This window comes from Dipodomys merriami, unplaced genomic scaffold (assembly GCF_024711535.1).
Source record: "Dipodomys merriami isolate MVZ:Mamm:240054 unplaced genomic scaffold, mDipMer1.0.p SCAF_30, whole genome shotgun sequence".
In the NCBI taxonomy this organism is placed as follows: Eukaryota; Metazoa; Chordata; class Mammalia; order Rodentia; family Heteromyidae; genus Dipodomys; species Dipodomys merriami.
In genome coordinates, this window is record NW_027204493.1 from 14,795,987 (window position 1) to 14,819,743 (window position 23,757).

Consider the following 23,757-nt stretch of genomic DNA (forward strand, 5'->3'; position numbering starts at 1 on the left):
AATCATTTAAAGTTAAAAAAATCTCTTTAGGCAATCTTTCAGTGCTAACATCATGTGTATCTTGGCCTTTGTGGTGGGCCCCATTCTTTGTTGACCTAATTATAGTTTCCCCAGTCAGTATCCTTGAGAAAGCCCTCAACCACTGCAGCTCCCAAATTAGGGTTTTATAGTTTGCCAGTGATTTGTAGTTTATAGTTTGCCAGTGATATACCCCTTCTAAAGTTTATTTGAGACATATGATTTAGTTCAGAGAACAAGTAAAATAGTAAAATACAATTCCTTCTTTCTGTAAATTTTATTCCTGTGTAGTCAGACTACCAGACTCCTATACATTTGAACTGTATTGTGTTAGATTAGGTTGCTTACTAGAAAAACATGAGCTAGAATTTATACCTTTATGCATCTATCACCTGCTGTCTCAACTCTTTCTTTGTGAGCTGGGCACATTGCTTAACCACAAGAAGCATGATTGTGGTATTTTTATGCTTTTGCTCACCAGAGATTGCAGATATTGGTCTTCATGTTATCTTGTATCTTTTGTTAATGATAATAAATTGATATAATAGATATACATAATAAATATCATTTCTAAATTTTGAGTCCCTAGCCAACAAAACAATTGTTTCATGTTATGAATTTCTGTATCCTTTTATATGGAGAAACATGTAACTGAAGATGGTTTCTTGCAGTAAGTTGCTAGGAATTGAACCCTGGGATCCTCATACTCATTTCTCAGTATGCCAGTATAGAGGCAAGGACAAGAGCTTTAACCCTGAGCTGTGTCCAGAGTCTTATTTTAATTTTGATTTTGAGGCAGCATTTCACTAAGTTGCCCAGCCTCCAACCTGCAATATTCTGTCTCAGTCTCCTAAGTCTCTCTTTCTTTTCTTCCCTCCCTCCCTTTCTCTCTTTCTCTGTTTCTCTCTCTCTTCCTCTCTTCTTCCTTCCCTCTCCCTATAGTTCTAGGGGCTTGAACTCTGGGCCTAGGCACTGTCCTTGAGTTTTTTCCTCAAGGTTAGCACTCTATCAGTTAAGCCACATCTTTACTTCTGGAACTTTTAGTGGTTAATTGGAGATAAGAGTCTCACAGACTTTCCTACCCAGGCTGGAAACCACAATCCTCAGATTTCAGCCTTTGGAGTAGCTAGGATTACAGGTGTGAGCCACTGGCTTTTGGCTCAATATGATTGTCTTTTAAGCATTTCCTGCAGGTAAGGCCAGCACTAAACTTAGAGCTCAGGGAGTGACAGTGAAAATTTCCCTACTTCTTTGATTTTCCTATATATTATAATTATACAGTTTCATCATTTTTGGAAGAGACATGGTATAAATTATGTGTACATATGCATTTTCTTTTCTGATAGTTAAATGTGTCTTTCCCAGCCTTGATGTATATAGATGTTATATCTTAAAGGACACACGATCATTGCATTTCCATCCAGATTATATTACAATGAGCTCTATTGTATTTTTCCTTGGCTTTACAGTAAGTTATCAGATGTGAGAGAAATTTTATCATAAGTTTGTTTGATTTCATTCTTTCAACTACAAACTGAAGCCCCTTGTTGGCCCTACTCTTCCTTTTCCTGCTGGCTTGCTTAAGCATATGTTTCCCAGTTGCGCTTTCTAAACAGGCAGGCCAGCTGCATGTCTCTATTTTCTGCTGTCTCCAACCTTCTTTTTGGGTTGAGCACCTTGCTCTTGTTCTTCCAGCTCCACATGGCCTGAATCTGTGGAGAATCCTGAGACCAGCTGAGATGGACGGAATGAGGACAGTGCGGTTGCTGTGGAAGGTAACTTCTATTGGGTTATGCTTTAACTCTCTTACTCCTCTCAACACTGATTCTTGACATTTTATCTCCTGAATTCATTTTCCTAGAGGCCTTGATGCTGGCTGAAAACCACCCAGTGGCTGTCCAACTACATAGTCCCATAGATAATTTTGTAGGTGGCCTAAATATACCTTATAGGTCCTGGGGGCTGGGAAGTTGGCTCAGTGGTAGAGCGCTTGCCTTGCATGCCTGAGGCCCTGGGTTCAATTCCTCAGCACCACATAAACAAAAAGAAAAAACCCAGAAGTGGCGCTGTAGCTTAAGTGGTAGAGCGCTAGCCTTGAGCTGAAGAGCTGAGGGACAGCGCCCAGGCCCAGAGTTCAGGCACCATGACCGGACCCCCCCCAAAAAAACCCAAATCAAAAACCTTATAGGTCCTGGACTCTTTGTAGTCCAAAAGATTTATACCTGTGTGCTAGCCTCCATTAGAATGCCATGTAAGACTCTGTAGTCCCACCCCCACAACTAACAGGAGCAGCCCACCAGTATGTTCTCAGGTAATTGCCAACATACCTGACCTATGTGCCCATTTGAGTACTGGGATAATGGGGTGCTAAGGCAGAAGAGGGGTAGAAAGGTGGAGGCTTAAGAGTACAAAACAAGAAGACAGCTCAGTAATGAAGGAAAGAGGAGAAAGGCATAGGTTATATGAAAAGAAAATGGGACAGGCCAAGAATAGGAAAAGGTAATATATAGGGCAGGGAAAAGGAAAAATGGAAGAAACTATGGGAGATAAGGGAGAAAAGATGGGAAGTTGAGGGGGAAGAAGAAAGGGAGGACTAAGCTGCCACAAATCTTTAGCATGTCCCCAGAATTCTCGGGAAATATACATGTCCTTTCCTTCTTGTTGAAGGCAAGTTAGATTCTTCTGACAGAGAGAGAGAGAGAGAGAGAGAGAGAGAGAGAGAGAGAGAGAGAGAGAGAGAGAGAGAGAGAAAGAGAGAGAGAGAGAGAGAGAGAGAGAGAGAGAGAGAGACCTGGTATGCCAAATGCTATCCAAACCCAATTACTTTAGAGTTGGAGCATCCTGACTTCATCCCTCTTCTATCACACCCAAGAACTGTGGGACAACCTCAGGTTGCAAAGGCAGCAGACTTGGGAACGCTCCATCAGTGGTGTTGGGAAATCTTTGGGAATCAATCCCAGATGTTGTGATTTCTCTCTCATTTACCACATATGGAGACTGATGACTCCATGAACATATTTTTGGAGTGAGGGAAGTACACAACAGCGCATACACACATCTGGTCTTAGCTACACAATGGTGTTTAAAGGTCAAGTAGAAGAGCCTATGAGTAGATGACACAGGCTTCCATATCTCCCTCCTCCCCTATCTGAGGATTGGCATTCCTTTTGTTTCAATAGGAAAGTTTTCTAAGAATTTGACTAATTAAAAAAATGCTCCAGGTTCTTCCCACTCCATCTTTCTCCCCAAACCCTTGCCACTGACTTGCCCAGGACTGGCGTGATCTGGTGTGATTATCTGTTAGAGAAGAGATAAGTGAAACAAAACAAAACAACAATAAAATTGTATGGCAGTTTTTACTTTGTATCATTCATTTTTAACTTCATAAATATGATAACAAAAAAAGAATTTTGGTAGTGGTGAAGGTTGTTATCAGTCTATGAATATACTAAAATTCATTCAATTACACATTTTTTTGTGCTGTTACTGGGGCTTGAACTCAGGGCCCAGACACAATCTCCTAGTTTTTTCCATGCAGGCTAGCACTACTGTTTGAATCAGACCTTCACTTTGGCTTTTTTTGCTGGTTAACTGGAGATAATAGTCTCACAGATTTTTCTGCCTGTGCTATTTCAAACCATAATCCTCAGAATTGACCCTTCTGAATAGTTAGGATTGTAGGCACGAGCCACTGGTTTCTGACTGGATTGCATACTTTTAAACAGTGAATATTATAGGTCATGGATGTAGGTTAGTGGTAGAGTGCTTGCTTAACATGACCAGGCGCTGATTCCCATCTTTAGCACTGCAAAAACAACTGAACAACAGCTCAAAACAGGGAATGTTTATAGAATGTGAATTATGCTCATTAAAGCTGTTATTTTCCTAAGAATACATTGTCTTCCATCTATGTTTTTAATCCACAATAGAAATTGAAAAACTGGAAAGCCCTATAATTCCTGAGAAATATTCATAACATCTGGTCAGAGGGTCTAATTTCAATAAAAGTTTGGCTTGGGGCCCGTGGGGTTCTCTACTTTAGGCTCCTCACCAATGGTTTGGGTCTGGAAAGACAACCCTCAATGTTTTAGTCATCTTAGCTGGATGCCTGTCTGGGTAGCTGGTTTAAGGAAGCTGACTCTCTTCAGAGAGGGAAGATATGGAGATTGAAGGTAAGAGCATAGGTGCTCAAGTCCAGAACAGAGTTCAGATTGGCTCAGAGGGAATGCCTTAGATTTTTAGCTCTTATGTCTCTGCCTGTCTGATGGAATGAAAAATACAACCAGAAGAAAACAGTTTGCTTACACTGGCTTGGGATGTTTCCTAGTTTTTAGTCTTAGGAAATCAAACTTAAGAGTTGATACCAAGGCTGGGAATGTGGCTTAGTGGGAGAACACTTGCCTAGTATGTGTGAAGTCTTGGGTTTGATTCTTCAGTACCACATAAACAGAAAAAGCCAGAAGTGGCTCAAGTGGTAGAGTACTAGCCTGAGCAAAAGAAGCTCAGGGACAGTGCCTAGGCACTGAGTTCAAGCCCCAGGCCTGGAAAAAAAAGTTGATACCAAGGTATCATATACTAGATTCTTCTTCCTTTGAAGGATTAATATATCCCCAAAGGGAATATTTTATTCCAAGTAGGGAATTTGCTGATCATGGTTTAAGATCAAATAACTAACAGTTCCCTTTATGCTTCATCCATCCTCTAAGCAACTATCTCAGTGCCTTATGTTTTTGATTGGCAAAAAAATTATTTCCTTTCATTTCAGAAGGCAAGAGGAGCACCAGTCCTGGAGAAAGTACTTGGCTACAATATATGGTACTTTCCCGAAAACAATATTCATCACAATGAAACAAGGAATACTACTAATCAGCAGCTTGATCTTCATCTGAGCAATGAGACCTATTGGGTGTTTGTGACTGCTTATAATTCTCTTGGGAAGTCTCCGGGGGCCAGGCTGAGGATTTCTGCTATTCAAGAGAAGCGTAAGTAGAGTATAGACTTCTCCTTTGGGTGCATAGTTCCATGCAGTTAGCTAAGGAGGAGTCTTTGTCTTCTCAAGGATAGCTATTCTCTTGAGTCAAAATGAAAAAGGAGAGCGAACTTTTTAGGTTGTGAAGACAGAATCTGCTGGTAACAAGCTCCTTGACAAAAAGTTCCTTTTGAACAAAGCTTATGTTAAAAAAAAAGATATATCACAGAGTACGGCCATGAGCCTGGAAGTCCTATGTGTATCTTTGTGTATCTTCTGCTGTTGGTTCTGGTCCAATATCAAATGAAAACTGGATTGAGCCACATGAAGCTGTCATATCTGAGAACTTTGTCCTTAGTGTCTGAAATCTTTCCTGAACTCTCTTCTACCCAGATGGAGCTGACTATGCTCCTCGTGGCTGAGTGTTCACTTTGTTTTCTTCCTATCCAAATTAGGAAAAATTCTTATATTTATATTTGCCAGTAAGTTGCCCCTTAAACTTTTGATTAAGTAGTTTGGATTTCTTAGAGCTCTTGGGGCCACTAATATTTTACGTCCTGTTTTGGAATAAAATGCCATCTTTCAATTCTTGTATGAGAATTGCAAAAAATAACTTTTCTTGTTTTTTCTTCATTAACCTTAGATTATCCTTTATTTCATGTATTTTCACATTTATTTTATTGCCCTTTTATCCTTTGATAAGATGTAAGTCTCCGAAGGGCAGTGACTTTTATTATTTCTTTCTTCTTTTTGTCAAAAATCTAATCACCCAGAATAGTATACAGCCATTGACATAGAGCAAGTTCTTGGAAACAATTTATCCAGTTATATCATACTTAGGGAATGTTCTCTCCAACTTGCTCCGTTTCTCTTAGCTCTAGGCATCTTCACGGCCAACTCGAGACTTCACTGCTTGTCCTTCCATCTCTTTTCCCCAAACCTCACCACTTTTGTCCTCATTTTAGAACTAGATAGTCATTCATACTTCTGTGTTTTGAGCTGTATTTGGTATTATTTTAGTTATTTCATAGAATTCCCTGCCGGGCATTGTGGTTCATGCCTGCAATCCTAGTTACTCAGGAGGCTGAGATCTGAGGATCATGGTTCAAAGCCAGCCAGGCAGGAAAGTCTGTGAGACTCTTATCTCCAATTAACCACCAGAAAACTGGAAGTGGTGCTGTGGCTCAAGTGGTAGAGTGCTAGCATTGAGAGACAGCACACAGACCCAGAGTTCAAGCTCCACAACCGACAAAAAATAAAAATAAAAAAATAAAAAATAAAGAATTCCCCATAGTCCTTAGTTCCCAGCATCCTAGTTCTTACCTATCAAATAGTTTGGTAATGAAGTTTCTGAGAAACAACATGTGTTATTGGAGTACATAACTTTGTTAATAGAGGTGCTACTGAATAGGAATCTCAGTTTTCAGGCCTGGCCCCAGAATGGAAGGCAGCAAATACAGGGTATGGAAACATGGACTTTGGACCAACAATCTCGGGTTCAAATCATCACATGTCTGCAAGATACTATTGTCCTTTTGTGTGTGGGGTGATGGGGGGAGGGTGGTTTACTGGGTGAACTTAGGGAACCTAGACTCTTTCTGTCATTGTTGTTGTTGCTCCTGGTGCCTGAACTCTGTGCCTAGGTACTGTCTCTCAGATCTTCAGCTCAAGGTTAGCGTTTTACCACTTGAGCCACAGCATCACTTCTGGCTTTTTCTGCTTATGTGGTACTGAGGAATCAAACCGAGGGCCTCATGCATGCAAGGCAAGCACTCTACCACTGAGCCACCTTCCCAGCCCTGGAACCTAGAGTCTTGTGCATGCTAAGCAAGAATTCTTCCACTGAGTTATATTCCAACCCACTATTTTCATTCTTAATAAAATTTCTGGGCTGGGTGTAATGACTCACAACTGTAACCTGAGTTTCTTGAGAAATGGACATCAGGAGGCCTACCCAGGCAAAAAAGTTAGTGAGATTTCCCTATCTCAACCAATAAGCTGGGCATGGGATATTTACCTGCAGTCACATCTGTGTGGGAGGCTATTGGTGGGAAAATTGATGCATGAGGTCAGCCGTGGGCAAAAGTGTAAGACCCTACATGAAAAGTAGGGCAATGCTTGATAAGAAATATACTCATTATCTTGCCCATGTAATTGTAACCCCTCTGCATGATATTTTCACAATAAAAAAAGAAAAGTAGAACAAAAAGGGGCTAGGGCATGGCTCAAATGGTAGAGTACCTCCTAGCAAGTGTGAGGCTCTGAGTTCAAACTCTAGTACCATAAACAATTGAAGAAAGAACTCTGATTAATTACATTTCTATTAGATATTTGTATTAGTTAGGTTTACATTGTAATCAAAATACCAGCTTAAGAGAGGAAGGATTGATTTTGACCCATGGTTTCAGAGGTGTTAACCCATCATGGTAGGGTAAGGCAGAGAAAGTTACAACATAGTAGACCGAGAGGGAGAGAGAGACAGAGAGAGAGAGAGAGAGAGAGAGAGAGAGAGAGAGAGAGAGAGAGAGAGAGAGAGAGAGAGAGAGAGAGAGAGAGAGAGAGAGAGAGAGAGAAAGAGAGAGAGAGAGAGAGAGAGAGAGAGAGAGAGGGATACAGTAAGAGGCACAATAAAGTTCTTGAGGACACACCCCTCATGACCTACAGCCTCCAGACAAGCCTGACCTATCTTTCCCCACATCCCAACAATACTATCATATTATAAATTCATTAAGGGATTAATCCATTCATTAGGTTGGCATATGCATGATTTAAATGTTTCTGAAAACACCATCATAGATACTCCTTCTAAACATTTCTCAGTCCAATTAATTAACTAATTGATTAACTATCACAGTTTTGAATTGCCAACTTTAAAATGTAAAATATACTTTAACCTAAATTATGCTAAATTACAAAAAACCTAAGGCTTTTGTTTCTGGTTTGGTGTCAGAAGTATCACTTATAATGATCCTACATAGTATTTGCCATCTATAGCTTGTAGGCCACATCTGGGGCAACATCTGGTTTTTTAAGTGAACTTTTATAGATGTATGTTGCTTTTGGTGTTTGAGCTCAGGGTCTTATGCTCTCACTTGGCTTGTTTGCTTGTCTGGTGCTCTGCTACTTGAGCCATACCTTTAGCCTACTTTTTATGCTGGTCAAAAAAAGTAGGAGATGGAGGCTTACAGACTTTTTTTGCTCAGTCTGGCTTTGAATCGTGATCCTCCATGTCTCAGTTTCCTGAGTAGCTAGGAGTGAGCCACGAGCACCCAGTGTAAATGATCTAGTATTGAAATAGTTGCACCTATCTATTTACATATTGTTTATGTCTTCTTTTGTGCAACATGACAAACTGAGTGGTTGTGAAAGAGATTGTTATCCTCCAAAGCCTGAAGTATCCACTGTCTGACTTTATAGAGGAAGTTTACATACCCCTGTCCTACATACACAAAACTAACATTCTACAGAATTCTGTTTAATAAAATAGAGATAACTGGGCTAGAGTTATATTAATTCTAATTTTCAGTTCTAAGTATAATCATTACAAATTGTCTATTAGGATGTAGGCATTATGCAAAGATGTTACAGGTAATTTCATTTTAGTTTTGAAATGACCCATGATGTCAATGCTAGTAGATCCATTTTTTAGATGATGAATATACCCAGGAAATTTTAGTAATTTACCCAAGATCTCTCAGGTAGGATTCTAGTCCAGTTCTGCATGAACCAAACTGGTATAGTATACTTTATCTAGAATCTTATACATAAATTGTTAGTAAAATATGACTTGAGGGCTGGAAAGGTGGCTCAGTGGTAGAGTGCTTGCCTCGCATGCATGAGGCCCTGGGTTTGATTCCTCAGTATCACATAAACAGAAAAGGCCGGAAGTGGTATTGTGGTTCAAGTGATAGAGTGCTAGCCTTAAGCAAAAGGAGCTCAGGGACAGTTTCCAGGCCCTGAGTTCAAGCCCCAGTTCCGGCAACAAAACAAAATACAAAATATGATTTGATGTTCTGGTCACAGATGCTGTGTGAGGCAGAGGTGGTTATTTATTTCTGTGGGCTCCCTCCCTTGTTCTCATCTTTAGAATAGGGACTAGACAAGACAAACCTTTGTTCCTGGGTTCTTGATTGGCATCAGAAACCTCTTGATGCCTGAATAGCCTGAATTATCTGAGACCTTAAGCAGCGAGCAGCTGTGGAGTGGTCTGAGGCAGCAAGTGGACTAGCACAGCCACTTGTGTGGTGACTGGGCCAGAGGAGGAGGGAAGACTGATCAGGGTAGAGTTCAGGCTGATAAAGGTGAAACAGTACATGAGAATAGCACCCATATGCAATATACTCAATATCTTGTTTATCACAGATCTCGATGGTGTTTGTAGTCAAGTCCCTTTCCTTTTTGGGGGGATTTAACTATGTTTCTTTGCATTCTTATTGATGCATGTGACATATTGGAACGAATTGTTCAAAATGTTCTTGCAGAATGATAAAGAATCTGAGAGTTCATCCATAATCTCTAGAATGATGATCTGGAGAATCTCTCTTTTTTTTTTTTTGGTCAGTCGTGGGGTTTGAACTCTGGGCTTGGGCGCTATCTCTCAGCTCTTCAGCTCAAGACGAGCACTCTACCGCTTGAGCCACAGCGCCACTTCAGGTTTTCTAGTGGTTTATTGGAGATAAGAGTTTCATGGACTTTCCTGCCTGGACTAGCTTTGAACCATGATCCTCAGATCTCAGCCTCCTGATTAGCTAGGATTATAGGTGTGAGCCACCAGCGGCCTTTTTGAGCATCTCTTAATGAGGCCAGACTCTTCTTTCCTGATTGTGACTCATCACTTTGTGGAACCATTCCCATACTCCTCATGCTCTCTTCAGTCTCTGTAGGATGCTTGGTACTTTCCACCTGTCTCCTCTGCTCCTGTAAGCTCTGGGATTGATGAGTAGGCATGTAGGGGCTGGAACCATCATTAGCTTTAGGTCAAGATTTATGCGTGAGTCATATTGAGTCCAGGGAGACTAGAAAAGGAAGTGAAGGAAAATCAGTCTGGGACTGGGAAGCTGAGCCATAGGTCTATCTTGTTGTCCTTGGGTGCTGTAAACAAAGTACTAGGTGATGTTAAGCAACAGAAATCTTGTGTCTCCATTGTAGGGGTTAGAGGTTCAAAGTCAAGTTCTTGGCTGGGCAAGGGAGGGTTTTTCTTGCCTTTTCCTGCTTCCAGTGGACCTAGGTATGCTTTTGCTTATAGCAGCTCCAATAACTCCAATTCCTTTATTGTTGTTGTTGTTGCTGGTCCTGGGGCTTGAACTCTGGGATTAGGCTTCCTGAGCTTCCTTTGCTCAGGGCTAGCACTCTACTATTTGAACCACAGCACCACTTTTGGCTTTTTCTGAGTAGTTTATTGGAGATAAGAGTCTCACAGACTTTCTTGCCTGGCCTGGCTTCCGACCTCAATCCTCAGACCTCAGCCTTCTGAGTAGCTAGGATTACAGGTGTGAGCTGTTGGCATCAGGCTTCCAATTCTTGCCTCACTTCTCACATGGCCAGCTTCCTGAATCTCTCTTTCTGTATACAAATTACTCTTTTCTTATAAGAACTCTAGTCCTATTAAGTGAAGGACTCTCCAGCTGCAATGAGCCTATTTCCAAATAAGATCACATTGTGTAGCACTGGGAAATTATTTGAAGAGAAGGCATGATTCAATGTATAATACCTACAACCTAATATAAAAATCCTGGAGAATGTGATTCCTGCGTCAGAACTATGGGGAATAAGGTATTTCTCAGAGGTTCCCCAACCAAATGAAACAAACTATGAAGGAATCTGAGAGGGTCTAAAAGAGTTAAGGTAAGACTTCCAATGTTCTAGCAGTGACCTTCAGCCTAGACTGGCTGGGAACCCTTCAAGGCTGTGGGGGTGCGGGAATGGCAGGAGCTCTGTAGATCAGGTGGAACTGAGAACCGAGGCTCTGTGCTCCTCCCCTGCCCCTGTCCCTACTCCAGCTTCACAAGTTCCTCATGCCTTGGCTGCACTTTCTCAGAGCCAATTCTCAGCTTCACAAATGAGCTGTCCTTGTTTGGGAAAAGGACCCATAACATGTGGCTTACAAAAGCAAAAACCCTAAATATATACTCCTGCTGACAGACTCATCGTTGGTCTCCCACGTGTAATTTTCCTTGTATTTCTATAACAGTTTTACTTGGATTTCTGTAACAATTTTAATCAGTAGCTCTCTGGAGAGATCTGGTTCTGGAAACAGTTCAGTGTGTGGGAGATAAAAACAAATTAAGAAGACATTTAATCATTAAATGTATTGGGCAGGGGAGGGACACAATGAAAGGAACAAAACTCACCCATAAGGGAGGTTACAGTGGACATGACGAACTCTGACTGGGTGTCAGTGTGGCTGGTGCATAGCTGTGTAGTAGTACTTACTTTTTCCTTTCAGCATTTCGATGCATTGAAGTTGTGCAGGCCTACCGTCTTAAGGATCAGCTAGTGGTGGAGTGGAACAGCACTGTTCCAGAAGTGAACAAATGGATGATTGAGTGGTTCCCAGATTTGAACCCAGAACTCTCTGCCTTTTCCTGGGAGTCTGTGTCTCAAGCCAGAAATTGGACAATTGAGCAAGGTAACTGGCACAGAATGTGCACTTTAAAAATTTTATATTAATCAGTTTTTAAATCCTTTAGCTTCAAAAATGAAAATGTGGCAATAACATTTGCCAAGTTTATGCAAGTTCAGTGAAATACAGTATTATACTTTTGAGCATTTCCCAGGCAGAGCTGGCAAAGCTATATCAGACCCAGGGATCTAGCCTGTCTCCTGATGAAAAAGCAAATATTATCTTATTGTCTAGCACTGAAGATCCCTTCCAAGATATCTTGTTTTGTGTGTGGTGCTGGTAATTAAACCCAGGGCCTGGGCTCTTTCTACGTAGTCCAGGCTCTCTTTTAACTTGAGAACTTCCACCTTTAGCCTCCTGAGTGCTTGTATTACAGATGTGTGCTACCATGCCTGACTCCTTTACAAATATCTTATTATCCTGAGGATAACATCAGAGTTTGGAGCCTATGTATCTTACCTGGAATAGTCCTCATTTTGTCATCTTTTTAAGAACTAGTCCTTTCCCTAGAGATGGATTGTCCTTTTCAAGAAAGTCCCTGCATCATGTAAAATATATGAAGCTTTGCCCTTTTAATCCTTTTACTCTAACCATTTCTCAATACTTAATAGAATACCTATTAAGAAATATGCTAGGCAGGTTGTGGTGGCATATGCCTATAATCCCAACACTCTGGAGGCTGAGGAAAGAAAAATGCTTCACAATGAGACCCTGTCTCAAAAAAAAAAAAAAAAAAGATGGAAGTGGCAATGATAGACTAGAACTTCTCTCTCACTTCGTGAATGAAAAGAGTAATGGTAACAAAGCAGAAGCTAAATTCTAAAAAGGGAGAGGGAAAACACTAGAAACCATGAAAGGGACCAGACAGCTGAAAATCTTGGAGAAACAGAAAGCCCCAGTGCGAGCACTCTGAAGGGGAGGAGAATCTGAAGCTGCCACCATCAGGCAGGGGAATTGTTGGGGCAGATCTAAAAGCTACCAAGGTGGACCTTTAGGAACTACCTAAAGTAGTTCTGCACTGCAGCTGTTTGCTGTCAAGTAGGACTGAGAATGTTGAGCATAGCTCCTGAGAACCACAGAATTTTTCCTGCCACCTTTCTCCCATAGGACAATGAATTGCTATCTGGGGTGTGAATGCACTGAGACTGGCAGGCAGAGTGCCTGTGGCCCTCCATTTTTTACTTTCAGTGCAGAACTCAGTGTTCTGTTTTTGCCTCCCCTGCCCCATGCCACCCAACACATTCAAGAAGACACTTATGGGTTTGGGTGGTGGTTTTCCCTGTGGACACAAACTGGAGCACTGTGAAGCAATTACAAGCCTACCTGGGATACTGTGTGCAAGGTTCCTTAAGGCATCAGTGGCTCCCAGCACATAAAAAAGGGAAGCTTCAAAAATAAAACCATCACAGAAATGGGCAACTGACCTTTGACTGTCCCCACCCCCAACCGATATATAACACTAATCTGTACACTAGGAATTATAAGAGGATCCAGATAATTATTCTCTGGCTGAGTGCTGCTGTAGATTAAGCCCCATGCAATGTATAAATGGATGAATGTTTGACTACTGAACTGTATCTGCAGTCCAGTGGTGAGAAACTATACTTCAGTTATGTCTCTACACAGTCCTGTAGCTAGAAGACTACAGATGATTTATACCCCAGCCAAAACTTAGCCTCAAGATGAGCAATTCCCAAAGCAGAAACATAAGAAATATGAAAAATAAAATAACAGCATGGTATCTCCAAAAGACAGCAACTTTACTAAAATGTCACCCTTCTGAAAGTAAAATCAATTAAATCTCAAAGATTTCAAAATAATTGTAAGAATGATTACCAAATTCGAGAAGAAATATAAACATCTGAAGGATTTCAAAGAGTACAAAGAAACAGCTAAATGGAATAAAGAAATCAAGGCAGCACATGAAATAGGAATTCAATAGAGAAAAAGAAATCCTAAGAAAAGAATGAAATTGAAATTCTGAAAATAAAAAGCTAAATACATCATAAAAATTCAGTTGAAAGACTAGCCAAGAGATTGGGTCATATCAAAGGCAGAAGATCAAGGATTGAAGATAAGGTAGATGAATTAGAACATTAAAATAAAGATTTAAGCCAGGCACCAGTGGGTCAGCCTGTAATCCTAGCTACTTAGGAGGCTGAGATCTGAGGATCACAGTTCAAAGCCAGCCTGGGCAGGAAAGTCTGTGAGACTCTTATCTCCAATAAACCACTCAGAAAACCGTAAGTTATGCTGTGACTCAAGTGGTAGAGTGCTTGCCTTGAGCTGAAGAGCTGAGGGACAGCACCCAGGCCCAGATTCAAGCCCCATGACCAACAACAACAAAAAAGAAGATTTAAAAAATTAAGAAATTATGAATGGAACATAAAAGACCACTGGAACATAATTAAAGAATTAATCTACAAATCATGGGCATAGAAGGAGGAGAAGAGTTGTAAACAAAAGACATGGAAAACACATTTTCTAAAATAATAGTATAAAATTTCTAAATACATCAAAAGTCCTGTCATCTAATAACAGGAGACTTTTAGAACATCAAATAGATAAGACCAGAAAAGAAAGACCCTATATCATAAGTATACAGAATAAAGAAAGACTACTGAAAGAGTTGTTTAATAATGGAGGAATTGTGTCGCAATTTTCTCCCTATATTGCAAGAGAGAAGTTCCAAGTCTCAGATGAAGGCAATGCCATCGGAATGACAACAGATTTCTCAACAGAAACTCTAAAAGAAGGAGGGGGCATGGAATGACATATATCAAGCTCTGAAAGAAAATAACTGTCTTAGATACTGTATCCCTTATAATTAAAGGAGAAATAAAGACATTCATGATAAACAAAAAAATTAATTTATGACATCCAAGTCAGCATTGAAGAAGGTATTTATAGGAATCTTACATAGAAAAGGGAATTCATATAGCCATGGAAATTCAAGTAAGAATAAATATTCATCTAGAGAACTAGATGAATAATTGAGGAATAAGAAGACACAAACATAAATTAACAAAAACAACAAAATGGTAGGAATTACTCAAAAATGAGAATGGTCTCAATACTGCAGTAAAAAGACATGGACTGGCAGATTGAATTAAAAAACAAGTCATACCATTTGTTGTCTGTAAGAAACACATTTCACTAGCAAAGACAAGTATTGCCTAAAGTAAAACTTTAAAAAACAGTATTTTAAGCAAACAGCATGTGAAAGCCAGTAAAATAGCTACTCTTTTAGATGAGAAATCTAACTTCACACTAAAATTATTCAGGAGAGGATTAGAACATATTGATAAAGGGAACAATACAACAACAGGATATAATAATTGTAAATGTATATTTACCAAATGTCAGTGAAGCCAATTTTATAAAGCAAATATTACTGGACATAAAAACACAGACTGACCTCAAAACAATTCTAGTGGGTAACTTTGATAATCAACTTTCACAAATAGATTATCAAGACAAAAAATCAATAAAGAAACTTCATAATCAAATGACTCTACAGATCAAATGGACTTAACAGATATCTACATAATATTCCACCCAACACTGCAAAATCAACATTCTCTGAAGCCCAAAGAACTTTCTAAAAATTAGATTTAATTTTAGATTACAAAGAAAATCTTAACAAATATAAGAAAATTAAATTACATACTGTATTTTATCAAATTACAATAGAATGAAACTAGAAATCTAGGGCAAAGGAAAGTACTGAATATACCTAAACACATAGAGACTGAATAATACAAGTTTGGATAATAGCAGTGGATCATGGAAGAAATAAGGGATAAAAATTCCTAGAATCAAATGAAAATATAAACACAGTACCAGAAAAAAGTTTATAGTTATGAGTACCTACAGTAAAAAATCAGAGCAATCTTAAGTGAATAACTTCATGAGGCACTTCAAGGTCTTAGAAAAAACAAAAATTAGAAAAACTCAAAAGCAGTAAATGAAAAAAGAACAATGTCAGGGAAGAAATTAGCTGAACGAACCAAAAGCGTTAGTAAACAAATTAATAAACATTAGAGGTGAAAAGAGCAAAGACCAATGAAATGTGAATTAAAATTCCACTGAGATTCCTTTTTACTCACATATCATCAAGAAAACAAGTGGCAAAAAGTGAGGGAGGGGTAACAAGTTTGACAAGAAATGTACTCACTACCTTACGTATATAACTGTAACCCCTCCGTACATCACCTTGATAATAAAATTAAATTAAGAAACAAAAAACAATAGGCTGGGTGCACATGGCTCATGTCTGTAATCTAACTACCCAGGAGGCTGAAATCTGAAGATCATGGTTTGAAGCCAGCCCAGGCAGGGAAGTCCATGAGACTCTTATCTCCAAATAACTACCAAAAAGCCAGAAGTGGAGCTTTGGCTCAAGGTGGGAATAGGTAAAGGAGGATCACAGGAAAATATAGTTGAAGTACATTATAAGCATGTATGAAAATACCCAATGAAACTCTCCATATTGTATAATTAAATATCCTCCTTTGGTTCAGTGTGAATGTTTAGAGTCCTGTTTAATTTATCATGTCATCATGTCTTTTACTATCCATTGGGTTTACTTGCAGATTTTTTTCTTTCTTTTTCAGATAAACTAAAACCTCTCTGGTGCTATAACATCTCTGTTTATCCAATATTGCAAGATCGAGTGGGAGAGCCATATTCCATCCAGACTTATAGTGAAGAAGGCAGTATGTATGGGCAAGCTCTGTGGGGGAGTGGAAACTTTGGGGGGCCCTTCAATATTCAGATGCTGCTGTGAATGCTTACGACTTATTTCAGGTTGCCTTGGGGCTTATTTGTGCTGTACCTTCATCTTGTATTAAATGATATGTATTTGACACAATTGGGGTCAGGAAATAAGAGACACTAAGTTTCAAAACTGGACAAACATTAGCAATCACCAAGTCCAACTCTGATTTCACAAATGGAAAACTGAAGCTCAGAGTCATGAAACAAAATAACCAGCATCAAAAGAAGCAGTGCAAATGGAACTGCAACCAGGAATAACATTTAATTATGGGACCCACTCAGATCCTACAGTTTCATCAGAAGTTGATCATGTCAAAATTAATTATGAAGTAATGAACATGGGCTTTACCTGTGAATTACTTAGGCTGTATCTTTTAGAAGCTAATCTTCCAGGTATTAATATCTTTCAGATATTTAGAAGTTAATGTCTTCCAGATATTATCAAATAATTCAACTGTTTGATAATAGATACTTTACAAATATAAACAAAAGAGCTGTTTGCCAAATTGGAATGAGAAGTCAGTAAGACAGTACTTTTTCTCTGGCCTTTGTTTCTAATCATTTTGTTTAAGATTTTGTTTCTCCAGACCACTTGGCTCCTCAGATCATTACTCAGCCTCTATGTTGTACCTCTTACAATGTGCAGCTTTGATCTGCGTGCTGGCAGTGTCTATGTCGGGGGAGGATCTGCTAGGGTGTGATTCAGCATTGCTTACTTATCTCTCTGTCTGCTCAAGTTCCAACAGAAGGTCCAGAGGCCAAAGTGGAGAACATTGGTGTGAGGACAGCCACGATCACATGGAAAGAGATTCCTAAGAGTCAGAGAAATGGTTTTATTAGCAACTACACCATATATTACCAAGCTGAAGGTGGAAAAGAATTCTGTAAGTGTGGTCATAGCCAAGGTGAAAATCAAGCAAGCAAGCCAACAAACAAAAAGCACTTTTCCAAGCAGATGATAGGGCTAGATGTGTCACAGGGATGACTCCTAAGCTGTGACCTGTATCTGCATGGATCACTGTAGCTTTTTCCAGCTTCTCTGAAAATGGGCTCAAGAGCATAATTCAAATGAAAAGTGAGGTGGAAGAATGGAAAGTCCTGTAGGAATGGAAAGAGTTGATATAATTTGTCCTGGCCAGGTACTGAATGCGTCAACCCCTTCAAGAGTTCTCTGACCATTATTCCTGAGAAAGATATTCCTGGCTTAAAAAGTGGGGTAAAGTAGGGTAGACAGATCTTGTTTGGTGACCCTTAACACACACTCTCTCTCTCTCTCTCTCTCTCTCTCTCTCTCAAGTGCAGGGCTCTTTAGCATGAGTTCTACTGTCCACTATCAATATTTGCTTTGTTTTTGTTTTTGAGTCCACAGTATCTCCTGACATGCTAAATTTGGGCTGCTTTAGCTAAATTTTGTTTTTGTTGTGGTAAATGACACATACAATTTGTCACTTTAGGAGGGGTGAACTGTTCAAAAAGAAATATACTCAATACTTGACTTATATTACTATAACCCTTCCGTGCATCACCTTTACAATAAAATATTTTAAATACCACTTTAAACATGCAAAGGTATACCATTTCAGTGTATTAAAAACATTCACAAAGTTGCATAACTATTAATCACTCTAATTCCAGAACTTTTCTATTCCCATCGAAAGAAACTTGGTACCCTTTCATCATTTGCTCCTTATTCTCCTCCTTTCACAGGCTCTGGAAACTACTAAACAGTCCTGTGACTTTGGATTGCCTATTCAGGATATTTCATATAATATGATCATCATTGAGGTGTAACTCAGTGAGAGAGCACTTGTCTAACACATGCAAGGCCCTAGCTTCAATCCCCAGTACTGCAAAAACAAATACTCAAAAAAACAAATGAAGAAATCATGCAATGTGTTTATCTATCATATGACAAATTAGTGTTTATGTGAAGCAATAACTCATCTGTTCATGTAGTTTGTATAGTTGCCGATCATTTGTTGATCTTTTTTGAAGAAATTTTTCTTAATTTCTTTACCATTTTGAAAATGAGTTGTTTTTTTTTTTTTGGTGTTGAGTTATGGGATCTTTATGTATCGTAAATTTAAACTCTTTTATCAAAAATATGATTTGTAAATATTGTCTCCAATTTTGCCTGTAGTCTCTTCACTATTTTGGTACTGTCTTTGGCTGAACAAGAGCTTTTTTTAAGTTGTTATTATAAGGAGTTGTATAAAGGGGTTACAGTTTCATAAGTCAAGTTATGAATACATGCTTCTTGGGCATTTTCACCTCTCCCTTCATTTTCTCCCACTTTCTCCTTCCCGTCCCTGGCTACAAGTTACATAGTTCACTTTTACCACGGTGTATACTGTTAATGTGTTTGTTTTTTTGTCGGTTGTGGGCCTGAGCTCTGGGCCTGGGCACTGTCTCTCAGCTCTTCAGCTGAAGGCTAGCGCTCTACCACTTGAACCACAGCACCACACCTGGCTTTTTCTGCTTATGTGGTACTGAGGAACGAAGCCCAGGGCCTCATGCATGCAAGGCAAGCACTGTACCACTGAGCCACCTTCCCAACCTTGTTGTTTTTGTTTTCAAGTTTTTTTCTGTGTGGTGCTGGGAACTATTCTGGGCCCTGTGGATACTAGGCAAGCATTCTTCCCCTGAGCTATCTCCCCAATCCCAAAGTTTTTAACTTTACTAAATATACTCTACTTTTTTTTCCTTTTGTTGCTTTGCTTTTGGTATTATATTTAAGAGATCATTATGAAAGTTAAGGTCATGAAGATTTACCCTGTGTTGTTGCTTGAGAGTTTTTATAGTTTTAACTCGTAGCATTAGTTCTTTAATCCTTTTTGATGAGCTTATCTTGAGCAGGTAGTAGACCAGGGTAGGACTGAGACAAATGGACATAGAGTGCTAATGAAGTTTTCAGTTCATCTCTTGGCGGTTGTCTTTGACTTCTGTATTTTTCCTTTAGCCAAGACAGTGAATTCTGGCATCCTGCAGTATGACCTGAAGTCTCTGACCCGGAAGACCTATTACACTGTTCGGGTCATGGCAAGCACCAATGCTGGGGGGTTCAATGGGACTGAGATAAACTTCAAGACACTCTCCATCAGTGAGTACTTTTGTTAAGCTCTCTATAGCTCTTCTTGGTATTTACAGTAGCTCATTTCCAAAGGTAGGGGAAACTAAAGGGAAGGCAGGACTTGGATGAGCAGAGCCATGCCATTTTCTGGCTCAACTCATCTTCCTGAAAGCATATGGTAAGGAGGCAGGAGGGGGAGCAGGCAAGTGGGGGGCTGAATTTAGAAAGACTGAGCACCATCTCCTTTCCTAAAAGCAGAAAGGAGACAAATCAATTTAATGTTAATGCCATTCTCAGCACCAGATGGCAGCTGCCCCCAAGTTCACGGGCACCAGTTTCAGAACATCAGAAGTGATTGGATAGTAAGACCCTGGAAGGAAATTCTTGGTTGATCAAGGACCATTTACTCACAGGAAGAGACTGCATCTTATCATTTGTGGATTTTTTTGAGCAAAAAAATGTGTATAATCTGTTTAACTTACGTATTTTTACATTAAAACAGGGAGCAAGAAAAATTTAATAGATACAGCAAATGATGTAAAATATAATATGATGGCTGGTTAAGGAAGGTGTTAGAGTTAAGAAAGGATGAAGGAGCAAGAATAAGAGAAAGAAAGTGACTTTTTTCAGATTCTTGAATGATGTAGATTTGACTTTTAAGGACATATGAGAACTATTTTAAGGAATGAACAGTTTGGATTCAAGATAAAAGGACACTGCAGTTTTGTAATAAGTAGCACAAGCTTAAAAATATCTGCTTGAAGGTTTTTCTTTTTTCAGTTTTGGGTATTAAACCAAGGCTCAGGTCTATTGAACACTGCATATGTATCTTGCATGTGCTAAGCATTATCTCTATCACTTGAGCTCTGTTCCCAGCCATTTTGATTTATTTATTAGTTATTGATCAGCACATAGCAATTTTTCCAAGGAATTTCATTGTCATATTGCCATGTGTTCATGTAACTTTAATCATGTAACAATACTTTAATCAAATTCACCCCCTCAGTTCTCTTTTTGAAATCATCTCTTTCAAACAAATTTAACATGATTATTTATGACTTTATTTTTACAGATGTGCATGAAATACTTAGATCAGTTTACTCCCTCTCCCTTCTGCTTTCCCCCTGCCTCCTCCCTGTGGTTCCACTCCCAAACAGTCCCCATTTTACATTCATGGCATTCATTTTTTTAAACTCTAGATTCCCACATAAGAATGAACCTGAGAATATTTCTTTTTCTCAATATAGCTTATTTCACTTAACCTCTACCCATGCTTTCAGGGTTTTAATCAATTGACCTCATTTCTATCACTTTCTCCATTTTCTCTAACTTGTTCCTGATCCAAAGCTTTGCATCTGCTTGGAATGCTAAATCTTCATGACATGCTTCCTTTCAATAATTATTAAGATCAACTCCAGCCAGAGGTGATAGTACAATCTATAGAAAGTTTCTTAACCTCCCCTAACTCTATTCTTGTTACTCTCTATCCTATTATTTTGTTTTATCTACAACAACCCTTGGTTATTTATTGTTTGAGTCCCTTTTCCAGAACATAAATTCATTTTTGTAGGGCTCCTATATTTCTTACTTACTACTGGGTGTTTTATTATACAGGATAGTGTTTGGCAAATAGAAAGTTCTTAGTAACTATTCACTGAGTAACGTTTGTGAGATGGCCATTGTGAACAAAATGTTTTTCAATGTAGCATCAATTGATGTCTATCAGATTAGGCAGAGAAAAGTTAACTAGATGAGGAACCAAAATCTAAGGTTTTTTAATGAAAATAAATTGAATTTAATTGACAGTAAATTAGTAAGAAACATTGCTAAAACTACTAAAAGAAAACATTGATCCTTGATTTTTGCCAAAAGGTTAAAAACTGATGACAGACTTTTGTTCGCTTTTCCCTAAAGGTATCATTGAGATTATCCTCATTACGTCTCTGGTTGGAGGAGGCCTTCTTATGCTCATCATCCTGACGGTGGCCTCTAATCTCAAAAAACCAAAGTGAGTTTATAAGGAAAGTAGGTGCCTTAAAAATGGGCAGAAAGGAGTGGAAAGAATCTTGGTACAAGAGGACATTTTACCCTAAAGAGTGTGTCTAGTCATTTACTAACTTGCTGCATATTTGTTGAGATTGTTTAACAGCTATACTGTGGTTTATCAGAATTCTGAAGAGCTTGCTCCATATACTGTCTAGGTAGTTTTGAGTTTATGGTGTCCACAGGCTTTATCTGTTGTACTTGTCATTTGAGGATTAGAGTTGGAAAGGAGGACCTGGCTCTCAGTGTCTAGAATAGGCCCCTGAGAGAATCAAGGGGCAGAGCAGAGAGCTATATACCCCCAGAGTTAAGAGTGTTGACCAGTTATAGGACAACACAAACTTATTCTTTGCTGTGGTTCAGTGTTGGAAGGCAGGTCCCAGAGGTATTTGTCCTACCTTCCCTGGCTGAGATGGGAAGGAAGCTTGTCTTTGGGTCCTGAGTTTCTCCCCCATAGTAAACCTTGTGGTACAATAGTAAACTTTATGATACCATAAAGCACCTTCCTGGTAGAAATCTCTCTACACATTGGACAGTTGTGGATCTTTTCTCCTGAACAGCCATGGTTAGTTAATGCTTGAGCTAATGTCAACCTCAGTTGACAATAGTAGGTTGCAACATAGCTGCAGCCTGGACTCTTGTATACTAAACACTTGCAATCACCCTTAATCTTTAGCCTACAAGGGTTTTTGTTTCAGAGTTCTGGGGTAAAGCTGAAGAATCTGCATTTCTTCCAAGCACCCTGAGATCCTGGTTGCAGGTTGGGACCAAGCTTTGAGAACCACTTTACTAAAGTGTGGGTCTCTTACAAGGTTCAGTACATTGCCCCTTGCAGGGATTAAATCTCAAGGCCATGATGCTGTGCCAGTGTAGTTTCTAACATGAGGACCAGGGGTGGAAAGGGAGGAAGGTAAGGATGGGACTGTATGAGGGAAAGGTCACCCATCAAATCCCATAGAGAACTTGCAATGCAAGTTCTCCACACAATTTCACTTGGCTTATCGTGGTCACTGTATGTCATAGGGAGCTGTATAATCCCCTTTAGTGAACTTCACAGTTTTGGCTCAGCCACACAGTGTACATGAACTACTTCCTATATTCACTTCCTGTTTGAAAAACCTTACCTCATTTCTTATTAGCAGGTTGACTCACCTATGTTGTCCCCATGTCCCCAATCCTGCAGAAAGCAGTATAGCCTCATGGCATGGAGACAATCTCAAGGTAAACATTGCTGTTTGTAATCAAGGGATTATTGTACAGAATGGCTGTGGGAGTTGGATGGCATGGAGAGAAGCCTTTTTCTCAGGATTCACACAAGGAGAACTCAAGGCTGAAAAGTCCCAGGAAAACAGCTGATAGAGCAGATGGAACCGGCTTTCCTGGAATGAATTTAGCCTCATGCTCTTGACAGGAGCAAGGGGCTTCACAAGGTTTATGAGGATCCAGGTATTCCTAGGCTAGAATTGGTCCTCTGAAGGATGCCATAGGAGAAGGATACTGGTCCTACCCTTACTGACTCAACTTTCTAATCTGGCTAGAAGATCTGAGGCCATTTAAAACAAAGCAGCCAAGAGCAACTTTGTCTAGAGACCACCTAAAGAATTTGAGGGGATACTTGGCAGGCAAGGTCATCCAAAAGCTGCCTTAAATTCTGACCCTGAAGCTGTATGTACAGTAACTGGCATTGGGATGCACTGGTATCTTATCTTCAAGTAGCAACCCTTCTTTTAAAATTGAAAACCTGTCCAGTTTCTAAAGGCTGATTTCTTGCTTAAGTGGAAGTAAGCCTAGCCAAATACAACCTTTAAGCCATGATAGACTATTTCCATTTTTTAGTACAGGAATTTTAAATATTTACCTTTAATTTCAACTCAGAAATTGTTTGTTTGTTGTTGTTGTTTTGCTGTTGTTGATTGTGGGGCCTAAACTCTGGGCCTGGGCACTGTCCTTCAGCTCTTCAGCTCTAGGCTAGTGCTCTACCACTTGAGCTACAGTGCCACTTCTGGTTTTCTGGTGGTTTATTGGAAGTAAGAGTCTCACAGACTTTTCTGCCCAGGCTGGCTTTGAACCATGATCCTTAGATCTCAGCCTCCTGAGTAGCTAGGATTACAGGAGTGAGCCACCAGTGTCCGGCTAGAAGTTAATTTTTCAATAGCATGGACATTTTTGTTATAACAGACCCTCTTTACTCACTTATTAAAAGTTAGACTATTAATTAACTAGTACACAGTATTATCTGATGAATAAAATGCTCTT

The 23,757-nt window shown here is 39.5% G+C and overlaps 1 protein-coding gene across 1 annotated transcript in view; it reads left to right on the forward strand.

The window, feature by feature from the left end:
- The window catches only part of Il31ra (interleukin 31 receptor A), a 41,432-nt gene that overhangs the window by 16,767 nt on the left and 908 nt on the right, over positions 1-23,757 (forward strand). The window contains exons 6-13 of the mRNA XM_070040958.1: positions 1,714-1,793; positions 4,784-5,000; positions 11,433-11,615; positions 16,226-16,327; positions 17,126-17,272; positions 19,348-19,488; positions 21,373-21,466; positions 22,641-22,722. Of these exons, the coding sequence (XP_069897059.1) occupies positions 1,714-1,793; positions 4,784-5,000; positions 11,433-11,615; positions 16,226-16,327; positions 17,126-17,272; positions 19,348-19,488; positions 21,373-21,466; positions 22,641-22,722 (1,046 nt within the window). The remainder of the gene's footprint in view (positions 1-1,713; positions 1,794-4,783; positions 5,001-11,432; positions 11,616-16,225; positions 16,328-17,125; positions 17,273-19,347; positions 19,489-21,372; positions 21,467-22,640; positions 22,723-23,757) is intronic.